Consider the following 14,711-nt stretch of genomic DNA (forward strand, 5'->3'; position numbering starts at 1 on the left):
CCTCATAACTAGCCTTTGTAGTCTCATTGGACTTTTGAGCTCATGTAAAATATTGCTGCTCTAAGATTAAACTCGCTTCAAAATGTTTCAGTTTCTAGCTGCACTCATTACCTGTGATCTTGTCATATACATCAGCCTGTTTTGTTGGGTTTGGTTGTCTCTTCACATTCAACTCTTTAAAAACATTCACTGTCTTTCTACAAATGAGGCAGTGGTTACATATTTCAGTGAAGAAACAATCCAATTTTCACCTGTCCTTGAACCGTCGGCCCTCGAAGTCAACTTTCCTCCTTTTGTTGATTGTTACCATTTTAGAAAATTGGGAGTTCATTCAGTCAATTATTCAAATATTAACCCTTTAAACCCTGGCTGTTTTTGTGAACGCGTGTCAGTAACCTGGGCAATCTGTTCAACGAAGTTGTTAAATTTTTATTAAATTTATCTAAACGTGCTCATAATACAATGATATTTGATAAAACACTAGTAAAAAAGTCGGGCAACCCACAGCAAAGGCCTTCAAACAGAAAAACAGTACTTCACCATTATTCAGGCCAAAACTATAAAAGTTCGAGCGATTTTAAAAAACTTGTAAAAAAATTTACAGTAGCATCATATCTATTGACCACTCAAAATATACTGGAATATTATACATGTACCTAGCTAGTATTCTCAAAATCTTTATTTGCATCACAATCATTTATTACCTAACAACAAACGAAATCGCTCTGATAAATGTTGTTATTAAAATTAAGAAAGTGGGTAAAGATATTTGAAACTGTTACAAACAGAAGTGAAACTTCTAGTCTAACATCCTGTGCAAAAATTAATTTGGTTGGTTTATGCAGTTACTTGGAAACCACTTTTGTAAACAAAGCCCCGTGAATGCTGGAAAACTCCTTTAGGGATAGCAGCATTTAGAACTTATCACTTAGAACTGGACACATGTCTCTGTCTCTGGATACATGTCTCTGTCTCTGAACACATGTCTCCGTCTCTGGACACATATCTCTGTCCCTGGATATATGTCTCTGTCTCTGGACACATATCTCTGTTCCTGGATATATGTCTCTGTCTCTGGACACATGTCTCTGTCTCTGGACACGTGTCTTTGGACTCATGTCTCTGTCTCTGGACACATGTCTCTGTCTCTGGACACATGTCTCCGTCTCTGGACACATATCTCTGACCCTGGATATGTGTCTCTGTCTCTGGACACATGCATCTGTGTCTGCATGGAGACATGTCTCTGTCTCTGGACACATGTCTCTGTCTCTGGACACATGTCTCTGGACACACGTCTCTGCCTTACATTGTTTATCACGCTGAGCCATGTCAAACTGCTATTGAAATATTTGATTTTATTTTTGCCAAACATTTTCAGATATTATATAAAAGTTGTACAATATCTTTTATTTTCAAATACTTAAAAATATGCAGACAACACAATTTCAGTATAGTTTTACGTATAGTCACTGTATTGCATAAACAGTTGTAAAATGCATGATTTTGCGCTACTTAGGTACGTTGTCGCATGTAAGGTGGGTTGGAGAGGAAAATACAACATTAATTTTAACATAAATCACAACATTAATTTTAACACAAAATGTGAAAAAGTGATTACTCCGTGGTTAAGTGATTAACTCATGTCTCGCACCTTTTACTACACCTTTTCCAATTGTGATTACAAAGTTTTATTTTTTGCTGATATAATTTTTAGTTTACAAAGTTAAGACGCTTCTTCTATTCTTAATATCCTGAATATTTATTGTAGTTGAATTCTTACAGGCTGACAAATAAACATATCGTTCAATACTGACAATGAGATCTAATTAATTTTTCAAGGTCACATCTTATCAGTTAGACTAAAGGTTATTGAGACTGATCGTCTGTAAATTTCAGTGTACAGAATGTGGATTCATTGATGGCGAGATAAGGATAAATGCAACACCATGTGGACCATGCAAAGCGAAGTACAAGCGTAAACCAGAGGTGAATGCCAACCAACCCTTTCCCATCTCATCAGCTAGGCGTAAAGGAACACCGAACTTTATCAAGGTTGGTGTAATGGGTGGTGGATAGCTAGTTATCACTATAACTACGTAGAGAATATCCTTCTTTCCACATATTTATACAAGTCTTTACAATTTGTCCTCTAATAGTATTTAAGGGAACTTTGAGAAATTCTGTATACATTCTATAGGCTGAAGTTTTTTGCAACAAAAAGCACAGTACAGTTCAAGGTTTTCTTTTTTTACTCCAATCAGCGAGGTAAAGAGAGAGCAAGAAATTTTTATTGTAAAGTGGTTGGAAAGAATGATGTATATTTTCTGAAACTTGCACAGATATAGCGGTTAAAATGATACTAATGATATATAATAATAGCTAATAAAATGATACTAATGATATATAATAATAGCTAATAAAATGATACTAATGATATATAATAATAGCTAGTAAAATGATACTAATGATATATAATAATAGCTAATAAAATGATACTAATGATAAATAATAATAGCTAATAAAATAGGACACCAAAAGAGAAATTAGCAAGAAATGGTAACTAGAACGAAATTAACATGTATTTTTGTTCGTTTCTAAACAGAAAAACTTTGTAGTTGCATGAGTACACAGCTGCAGCAAAGCTACCTAGTGGTATGCCATCAGTTACCCACTAGTATGCCGTCAGTTACCCACTAGTATGCCATCAGTTACTTAACAGTATGCCATCAGTCACCCAACAGTAGGTCATTAGTCACCCAACAGTATGCCATCAGTTACCCAACAGTATGCCATCAGTTACCCAACAGTATGCCCTCAGTCACCCAACAGTATGTCATCAGTTACCCAAAAGTAAGCCATCAGTGACCCAACACTATGCCATCAGTTACCCAACAGTATGTCATCAGTTACCCAACAGTATGCCATCAGTGACCCAACAGTATGCCATCAGTCACCCAACAGTATGCCATCAGTTACCCAAAAGTAAGCCATCAGTGACCCAACAATATGCCATCAGTCACCCGACAGTATGCCATCAGTTACCCAACAGTATGCCATCAGTTACTCAACAGTATGCCATCAGTTACCTAACAGTGTAATCTAACCTAGCAGTGTGCTGCAAGGTGCTTCTAGTTGAATCTCAATGATAAAGCATATCTTTCATATTTGTTGCATGCAAAAAAGATTTACAAAGAAATGCCAAAATATTTACTTTCACAGCTCGTTCGCCACTGGCTAGCTTGTTCTTTTGGCTAAATATGGCCCTTTATGCAGATCCCATCTTACCATGCCTGTTATCTTATACTATGAACTCTACCTGACTCAGTTATTTTGTAATATGAACCTACCTGACTCAGTTATCTTGTAATATGAACTTACCTGACTCAGTTATCTTGTACTATAAACCTACCTGACTCAGTTATTTTGTACTATGAACTCTACCTGCCTCAGTTACTTTATACTTTGAACTCTACCTGCCTCAGTTACCTTGAACTAAGAACTCTACCTGACTCAGTAATCTCATACTGTAAACTTTACCTGCCTCAGTTACCTTGTACTATGAACTCTACCTGACTCAGTTATCTTGTAATATGAACCCTACCTGACTCAGTTATCGTATACTTTCCTAAATGTCAATCAAACTGAAAACTACCGCATTTGTCTCAAAATTGTGAAGGGTACAAGATTATAATCCAAACCTGCCCCACATATATATATATATATAACCTGCCCCATATATATATATATATAACCTGCCCTATATATAGATATAACCTGCCCCATATATATGTATATATATATATATATATATAAATATATATATATATAACCTGCCCCACATATATATATATAACCTGCCCCCCACATATATATATATATATATATATATATATATATATATATAACCTGCCCCACATATATATGTGAAGTTTATTAAAAACTACAGGTTAAAATCATTACTACTATTAGTTTCATGCAATCGTGTTGCAATCTTCAGGTAGAATCATATATACCTGGAGATTCTACCTGAAGATTGCAACACGATTGCATGAAACTAATAGTAGTAAAGATTTTAACCTGTAGTTTTTAATAAACTTCATACACAGCTCTAATTGACTCGATTATTGAGCACTTTACAGTGTAAACCACATATACTATATGTATATATATATATATATATATATATATATATATACAAGTAGGTTATATATATATAACCTACTTGTCAGGATAACCCATTAATCAGGATAACCTAAATAACTATTCTTTTAATAAAAACTGCGATAACTAGCACTATTGATGCTATATATATATATACTGTATATATATATATATATATATATATAACCTGCCCCCCACATATATATATATATATAACCTGCCCCACATATATATATAACCTGCCCCCCACATATATATATATATACAGTCAAACATGGATAACTCGAACCTCAAGGGACCGAGCAAAAGTGTTCGAATTATCAGAGCATTCAAGTTATCAGAGCACTGTCACAAGTCCATATATTTACTTATTTATTAGTAGATACATGTACATATACAAACTATAATATAAATCAAAAGCACAAATGGCTTGTTTCAAATTAAATGCTTCTAATGTAAGGTTTAAAACGTTTTCATGAAAAAGTATAGAGATTTTTCTATCACTTGAGATTGGTTTGTTGTTTGAGGTGATGTTATTGCCAGGACGTTTTTCAGATTGACATTGGCAAAACTTGATCGTTGTTGAAATGCTCAAAAGAAAAGACATTTTTTTCTTTTGGGGTTTTACCCACGATCAATTTTGCCGTTTTTTCTTGAAGTTTATGCAGATTACCTTACTTTACCTGGGATTCGTTAAGAGCAACACTCCGAGGCAGTTCAATTAGAAGTTTTACGAGGTTTTACGGTACATTCTATATCACTCACGCTTTTTTAATAGATACTTATTGAATGTACACACGTATTCTGTGTTTAGGTCAAACGATGAATAGTTTTTTTGTAGCTCAGACGACGTATACGTTTAATTACAAGAATTTTTAAGACGATTTAAACATTCAACATTCCGACGTTGATTCAACACGGAATCAACGTCGGAAAACTATTCATCACGGGCTAGCTGGGTTACGCCACGCACTCAAGAATTTTCGCCACGCACATACAAAACAAAAACAACATGCGATTTTTGTTTTGTATGTGCGTGGCGAAAATCCTTGCACGCGTGCCCCGGCTAGCCCGGGCTATTCATCGTATCGCAGTATAAATCAAATTTCACCAAACTTTTAGAAAAGCCGTTGACAAAAATATTTTGCCGATGGTGGTAATAACGACGCTTATGAATTACGAAAAGATGAAGTTTACCTCTATGGCTTTGAATAAAGTGATTTTCTAAAGCGATAACAACCGTTTCGGTAGCCGTTGGGCAAAAAACAGTTCGAATTAACAGTGTTGAGTTCGAGTTATCTATAGCAATTTATCATTACGTGGGAACGGACCAAAGGAAATGTTCGAATTAACCATGTGTTCGAGCTATCCGTGGACGAGTTATCCATGTTTGACTGTATATATCTTAGTTTAATATTTCACCTCTACCTACACGCCACTTTACTGACATATGGAATCATTTATTTTATGCTGGGGATTCCACTTTGAAAGTCACTCAATGTGTAGTTAGAAAAGTGGTATTGCTTGACTTTTATTAGGAGAAAACCTATAACTTCTGTTTTTACAAAAAATAAACAAAAATGTATTTCATCTGGCCAATCATTAAACTCGTTTCAAAGATGGAAATACGAAAAGCAAAGTTGTTTGATTTACTAATTTTTTCTCTCAAGATGGCTAATTGTAGGGGATATATTGTACTCATCTCCATATTGTAGGGGATACATTGTACTCTCAAGATGGTTAACCATCGTACAAAGAAAGTATGTTACATATTATAATAGTAAATAATAATTATATATATATATTATTAAATATATATATATATATATTATATATATATATTATATATATAATATACCATATAATATACCATATAACATACCATATAATATCCAATATAATATACCATATAATATACCATATAATATACCATATAATATACCATATAACCCCACGACCAAACACGAGCAAAGCGATTGTTTGAGAGATTTATGATAAATGCATATGTGCACACAACTCCCGAAAAATTATCCGTTAACGACTGTGACCAAACCCTTGTACCGAAATCTCTTCAACATATTTAACAATTTTTGTGTTGAGTCGTTTAAGTATAATAATGATACAAAACACATATAAACCTATTTAAATATGTTACCAAGTCTTTGAAAGGTTACCGCAATATCTTAAAACTAACCCATCTGATCGGATTATACATAAATAGACAGATTAATTTGGCCTAGAATCGAAATAAAAACTTGCTAAGCCTATTTTAATCAAAATTAAGACCGACTAACAAAATGCCGATAAGGCGGTGCGACAGAAAGTAGAATTATTAAGTCGTGCGCATTTTACGAAAAAAAAGTGTGCGCATTTCACCAGTCTATCACATTGTCCAATTGCCGAAGGTTTCTGTAATTAACGCTGAAGTACTAAAAAGTAATCGTTTTTTTGCCGATTCTACTGGACTCTAACATTTTGGACACTTATAATGAATACTTTGGTATTCCAACTGATGTCCAAAGCAGTGAAAGTAAAGGAAATGGCGATGATATTTTTTTAACGATTCTTATAAGATTATTACAATATTTAATTGTAAGAATAATTATTCAATTTAATAAGATTTAGTTATAAGAATAATCGTTCAAATTTACAAAATCAAAGTGTATAGTGACCGATGGTGTGCAATATGTATGTTACTGTTATTTCTTTTCTAAAGTATCTGTTGATGGTACTACGGCTGTGCCAAATTTTGCGGTACTGCCAACCCATTTTTAATAACTGCAAAATTAAGTAATAGGCCTACATTTTCTTATAGATATACATCTATTTCTATGACAGCCAGCTAAAATCTGTTTAGATTTTTAAATTCAGTATAATTTTTTAGATATGAATACAGAAATCTAAATAAATATTGCAACCTCTTGGTATTGGTTGCTACGATCTGGTCGCTATGACCTGGTATATATATATATATATATATATATATATATATATATATATATATATATATATATATATATATACCAGGTCATAGCGACCAGATCGTAGCAACCAATACCAAGAGGTTGCAATATTTATTTAGATTTCTGTATTCATATCTAAAAAATTATACTGAATTTAAAAATCTAAACAGATTTTAGCTGGCTGTCATAGAAATAGATGTATATCTATAAGAAAATGTAGGCCTATTACTTAATTTTGCAGTTATTAAAAATGGGTTGGCAGTACCGCAAAATTTGGCACAGCCGTAGTACCATCAACAGATACTTTAGAAAAGAAATAACAGTAACATACATATTGCACACCATCGGTCACTATACACTTTGATTTTGTAAATTTGAACGATTATTCTTATAACTAAATCTTATTAAATTGAATAATTATTCTTACAATTAAATATTGTAATAATCTTATAAGAATCGTTAAAAAAATATCATCGTCATTTCCTTTACTTTCACTGCTTTGGACATCAGTTGGAATACCACAGCACTCATTATAAGTATCCAAAATGTCAGAGTCTGGTAGAACCGGCAAAAAGAAACAATTACTTTTCAGTACTTCTACGGTAATTATATATTGTATCGTTATAAATCGTTAAACTAGAAAAAGAATCGTTAGAAAAATAGCATCGCCATTTCCTTTACTTTCACTGCTTTGGACATCAGTTGGAATACCAAAGTATTCATTATAAGTGTCCAAAATGTTAGAGTCCAGTAGAATCGGCAAAAAAAACGATTACTTTTTAGTACTTCAGCGTTAATTACAGAAACCTTCGGCAATTGGACAATGTGATAGACTGGTGAAATGCGCACACTTTTTTTTCGTAAAATGCGCACGACTTAATAATTCTACTTTCTGTCGCACCGCCTTATCGGCATTTTGTTAGTCGGTCTTAATTTTGATTAAAATAGGCTTAGCAAGTTTTTATTTCGATTCTAGGCCAAATTAATCTGTCTATTTATGTATAATCCGATCAGATGGGTTAGTTTTAAGATATTGCGGTAACCTTTCAAAGACTTGGTAACATATTTAAATAGGTTTATATGTGTTTTGTATCATTATTATACTTAAACGACTCAACACAAAAATTGTTAAATATGTTGAAGAGATTTCGGTACAAGGGTTTGGTCACAGTCGTTAACGGATAATTTTTCGGGAGTTGTGTGCACATATGCATTTATCATAAATCTCTCAAACAATCGCTTTGCTCGTGTTTGGTCGTGGGGTTATATGGTATATTATATGGTATATTATATGGTATATTATATGGTATATTATATTGGATATTATATGGTATGTTATATGGTATATTATATGGTATATTATATATATATAATATATATATATAATATATATATATATATATATTTAATAATATATATATATAATTATTATTTACTATTATAATATGTAACATACTTTCTTTGTACGATGGTTAACCATCTTGAGAGTACAATGTATCCCCTACAATATGGAGATGAGTACAATATATCCCCTACAATTAGCCATCTTGAGAGAAAAAATTAGTAAATCAAACAACTTTGCTTTTCGTATTTCCATCTTTGAAACGAGTTTAATGATTGGCCAGATGAAATACATTTTTGTTTATTTTTTGTAAAAACAGAAGTTATAGGTTTTCTCCTAATAAAAGTCAAGCAATACCACTTTTCTAACTACACATTGAGTGACTTTCAAAGTGGAATCCCCAGCATAAAATAAATGATTCCATATGTCAGTAAAGTGGCGTGTAGGTAGAGGTGAAATATTAAACTAAGATATATACAGTCAAACATGGATAACTCGTCCACGGATAGCTCGAACACATGGTTAATTCGAACATTTCCTTTGGTCCGTTCCCACGTAATGATAAATTGCTATAGATAACTCGAACTCAACACTGTTAATTCGAACTGTTTTTTGCCCAACGGCTACCGAAACGGTTGCTATCGCTTTAGAAAATCACTTTATTCAAAGCCATAGAGGTAAACTTCATCTTTTCGTAATTCATAAGCGTCGTTATTACCACCATCGGCAAAATATTTTTGTCAACGACTTTTCTAAAAGTTTGGTGAAATTTGATTTATACTGCGATACGATGAATAGCCCGGGCTAGCCGGGGCACGCGTGCAAGGATTTTCGCCACGCACATACAAAACAAAAATCGCATGTTGTTTTTGTTTTGTATGTGCGTGGCGAAAATTCTTGAGTGCGTGGCGTAACCCAGCTAGCCCGTGATGAATAGTTTTCCGACGTTGATTCCGTGTTGAATCAACGTCGGAATGTTGAATGTTTAAATCGTCTTAAAAATTCTTGTAATTAAACGTATACGTCGTCTGAGCTACAAAAAAACTATTCATCGTTTGACCTAAACACAGAATACGTGTGTACATTCAATAAGTATCCATTCAAAAAGCGTGAGTGATATAGAATGTACCGTAAAACCTCGTAAAACTTCTAATTGAACTGCCTCGGAGTGTTGCTCTTAACGAATCCCAGGTAAAGTAAGGTAATCTGCATAAACTTCAAGAAAAAACGGCAAAATTGATCGTGGGTAAAACCCCAAAAGAAAAAAATGTCTTTTCTTTTGAGCATTTCAACAACGATCAAGTTTTGCCAATGTCAATCTGAAAAACGTCCTGGCAATAACATCACCTCAAACAACAAACCAATCTCAAGTGATAGAAAAATCTCTATACTTTTTCATGAAAACGTTTTAAACCTTACATTAGAAGCATTTAATTTGAAACAAGCCATTTGTGCTTTTGATTTATATTATAGTTTGTATATGTACATGTATCTACTAATAAATAAGTAAATATATGGACTTGTGACAGTGCTCTGATAACTTGAATGCTCTGATAATTCGAACACTTTTGCTCGGTCCCTTGAGGTTCGAGTTATCCATGTTTGACTGTATATTTAGAAACAATCAATGGCTATAAATTCATGCCAATAAGTACCAGAAATGTTCTTTCACGCCCCCATACTCTTTCTTTAATGTGCAGTTGCTATTACAAGAGCATATGCTAACCTATAATAATGATATTTAATCCACTGTTGCTGGCCAGAATTGTGTTAACCTTTACTGTAATAAGAGCTGTGCCCAGCCATCAGAATCCACTGCGGGATGTTGAAAAAAAGATCCCATCACACAGAATTTGATCCCAAATAGTTGGCACTTTAGCCAGGCCGACTACCAAGTGCACGACTCATCCATCTTGTTGGAGTCTGCAATAATTGTACAGACCCTTTAGTCACGTCTATGGAGTTGTTCTCACTTGTAATTTACTTTGATTTTCGCATAGGTGAAAATCATTTGTGTGGAGTATTCACTTCAGAGTGGGGAAGTAAAAAAGAGTACAGAGTAAGTGTCAGTGACGCCTCAAAAACCTCGAGCATTCTGTTCACAAATCTACTTTCAGCCCACAGCCTTTCTCCCTACTATTAATAGCAGCACAATAAAATACCCTATCTTTGCTGATTCCCTAGCCATAGATTCTATGATGGGTTTACTAGCTAATACACTGAGCAATATCTGTTAGAAGTCAAAGTGGAGTATTCCATAGCCATAGATTCTATGATGGGTTTACTAGCTAATACACTGAGCGATATCTGTTAGAAGTCAAAGTGGAGTATTCCATAGCCATAGATACTATGATGGGTTTACTAGCTAATACACTGAGTGATATCTGTTAGAAGTCAAAGTGGAGTATTAGATATAATAAAGAGGTGAAATCTGAGCAGAACCATAAAAGACTCTAACAGTTGTTATTAGTGCTCTGGTCATGTCTCTGGTACATGTATGGGTAAGGCTGATGACATGCTAATCACAAACCAGATTTGTGATGGTAACAAGCACTTGAATATGTCCGTGACATGCATCTCTGTTTGCCAAGCTAAGTACAGCTTTACGCCTCTCCGTTTTATGAACAATTTTGCAATCACGGTAAATTGTGAATCACATAGATTGCACTCTACAATCCTGCGCTAGGCTCAAATGGTGTGTTCAGCAATTACTTCCAATTTTTTAGCAGTTTTATGAAAATTCACACATGTTATGTCTTGTCGACATGTGCTGAATACAAGTGTAATCCAATTTTGCCATTGGCTGTTCGATAACGGGTTGGCCAATGATACTGGTAAGCAGATTACACATGATTCATTGCTAGGACACGTATACACAATACTTGCCTGAGACGATTGGAATACGAATTTGCACAAAGTTTTAGTAGATTTTACCGGAAAGTATCGGTATTTTTTTATCGATTGCGGTTGGTTTGATGTTTGAGGTGATCTGACTGCCAGCATGTTTCAAGATTAAAATCAACAAAACCTGATCGTGGTTAAAACGCTTAAATCAAGTGAAGGTGCAACTATGATGTCCATACCGACAAAATGAAGAAGCTTAACGCTGTAACTCGAACATAATAGCTGGTATCAACTATAACAATGATATCAACTATAACAACGATATCAACTATAACAACGACATCAACTATAACAACGATAATAACTATAACGACGATATCAACTATAACAACGATAATAACTATAACAACGATATCAACTATAACAACGATAATAACTATAACAACGATATCAACTATAACAACGATAATAACTATAACGACGATATCAACTATAACAAGGATAATAACTATAACAACGATATCAACTATAACAACGATATCAACTATAACAACGACATCAACTATAACAAGGATAATAACTATAACAACGACATCAACTATAACAAGGATAATAACTATAACAACGATATCAACTATAACAACTATAACAATGATAGCAACTAGTGACATCATTTTGCACGTTTTTTTCTTCTCAAGGCTTTAGCTGTGATCAAGTTTTAGCTGTGATCAAGTTTTAGCTGTGATCAAGTTTTAGCTGTGATCAAGTTTTAGCTGTGATCAAGTTTTGTGGATTTTAATCTTGAAACTCCCTGGCAATCAGATCACCTCAAAATCACCTAAAACATAATCATGCGCTGGTATCACACCAGCAAAGATCGAATAGAAACCGTCTCGATAAAGTTGCTGCGACACAATTTTAAAGATCGTTTTGTTGAGAAAATAGCTCATAAAAAATTGGCTCAGAAGCATAGTCCTTATATGTTGCAATGCAATAAATATGGATAACAGTTTTAAAGGCACAAATATTTTTCCAGTAATAAGATGTTTCATTGAACAATATACACCTATAACATATGTACCTGTAAAACAAGTAGTGTTAAATATGTATGCTGTTCAGAGCGAAACATCATAGATTATGATGAAAAAAGGTTGACTTTGCCCAGTTTTGACTGACAAATATTCCAACTACATTTAACCAAGATTGACCTTTGAACCTTTTAAAGTAGATAACTACTAGCTATAACAGAACAGTTCATATTAACCAATGATTAGAGTGTCTCAGTTTACGTTGTCAAATGGTAAATGTCTACAGTTTTACACTCTCTTTCTCTTGCGCAGTCGGTCGCCTCGCCAATAATCGTCTTATGGTTTAGACTTTATCACTGACTTCCATGCAGCTCTGTTTTCCACCTTCTCTTGCCTTCTGTTTGGGGTTTATTTCCCTAAATTTCATTTTCTGTTTAATTTCAACAAAACAGTTTCACATAAGAAATTAGTGAGATTACAAGTAAATCGCTACTCTATTGAGCTTTTCTGATTTTAATGTAAGGGACGTCCTGTAACAAAGGCAGCATTTATCTTTTATCTAAGGGTGGATCTGTGTATGTCCGACTCTTTGAGGCACACTCTGGCAGGAACTTTGGCAGTTCCCTGACAGGAACGCATTGTATGACATGTATTAAGCGTCACAATTGGTTGACGGTTTTAGATCATCATGCAAATTGCAAATAAATTTAATGGGTAAAGTAAGGAGCTGTCTTAAGGTTATAATAGATGGTTCAGTCAGCTAGATTAGCAATTCATAAGAAATACTTTCTATTGTGTCCCCATCAAACTTGATGTATATCTGTCATACAAGTATGTGGCATGTCTCTCCCTACCCCTTGCTTTACGCGGCTACCGACCTCCTTCCAGATGGATGAGCGATCTCGGAGTAGGACTTACTTATAGCGGATTAAACGCAACCCAGTGTACAGGACGGTGCTTGGGACGGTACTTGTACAGAACGGTGCTCCTGCATAATTGCTAATATCCTAAGGCTAGATAACAAACTCCTAGAAACTTAAAAAAGGAGTGACAGAAGTTTACTCATTTAGTAAAAGTGGTCACAGGAACAGACAACTTCACATCAATCAAATGTATCCATTTCTAATTGTTCAGCATGTTTACGCTTGAGTGGTAATGAGGTCATGAGGACATAAACCATAAACAAACGGTAATGAGGTCGCAGACAAACCAAGCTGGTTGGTGATACAGCAGCGTTACTCGCTGTCCAAGGCTTTCAACGAGTTTTGTTCAAAACAGCAAACATCCTTCTCGAAAACAAATCGTATTACTAATATAATTATAGGCGGGTTACGTACAGCTGTATAACAATACAAACATTATTATATAACTATTATTATATCACTATTATTATACCACTATCGTTATATGACTACTATATCACTATTATTATATCACTAATGCGATATTGCTATTATAGTAATAGTAATATAGTAATAGCATTAATATATATATATATATAACAGTGATATTATTAATATATAGCTACATGTATTATTATATCGCTATTATCATATCGCTATTATTATATCGCTATTATCATATTGCTATTATCATATCGCTATTATCATATCGCTATTATTATATCGCTATTATCATATTGCTATTATCATATCGCTATTATCATATCGCTATTATCATATTGCTATTATCATATTGCTATTATCATATCGCTATTATCATATCGCTATTATCATATCACTATTATCAAATTGCTATTATCATATCGCTATTATCGTATCACTATTATCGTGTCGCTATTATCGTATCACTATTATCGTGTCGCTATTATCATATCGCTATTATCAAATTGCTTATTATCATATTGCTATTATCATATTGCTATTATCATATCGCTATTATTATATCGCTATTATCATATCGCTATTATCATATCACTATTATCATATCGCTTATTATCATATCACTATTATCAAATTGCTATTATCATATTGCTATTATCATATTGCTATTATCATATCGCTATTATCATATCGCTATTATCATATCGCTATTATCATATCGCTATTATCATATCGCTATTATCATATCGCTTATTATCATATCACTATTATCAAATTGCTATTATCATATTGCTATTATCATATTGCTATTATCATATTGCTATTATCATATCGCTATTATCATATCGCTATTATCATATCGCTATTATCATATCGCTATTATCATATCGCTATTATCATATCGCTATTATCATATCGCTATTATCATATCGCTATTATCATATCGCTATTATCGTATCGCTATTATCGTATCACTATTATCGTGTCGCTATTATCGTATCACTATTATCGTGTCGCTATTATCATA

The 14,711-nt window shown here is 33.6% G+C and overlaps 1 protein-coding gene across 2 annotated transcripts in view; it reads left to right on the forward strand.

Moving 5' to 3' along the window:
- The window catches only part of LOC137405884 (Krueppel-like factor 6), a 118,132-nt gene that overhangs the window by 34,200 nt on the left and 69,221 nt on the right, over positions 1-14,711 (forward strand). For both annotated transcript variants that reach the window (XM_068092324.1, XM_068092325.1), the window contains exon 3: positions 1,900-2,055. In XM_068092324.1, coding sequence (XP_067948425.1) covers positions 1,900-2,055 — 156 coding nt within the window. The remainder of the gene's footprint in view (positions 1-1,899; positions 2,056-14,711) is intronic.

This window comes from Watersipora subatra, chromosome 10 (genome assembly GCF_963576615.1).
Source record: "Watersipora subatra chromosome 10, tzWatSuba1.1, whole genome shotgun sequence".
Taxonomy (NCBI): Eukaryota; Metazoa; Bryozoa; class Gymnolaemata; order Cheilostomatida; family Watersiporidae; genus Watersipora; species Watersipora subatra.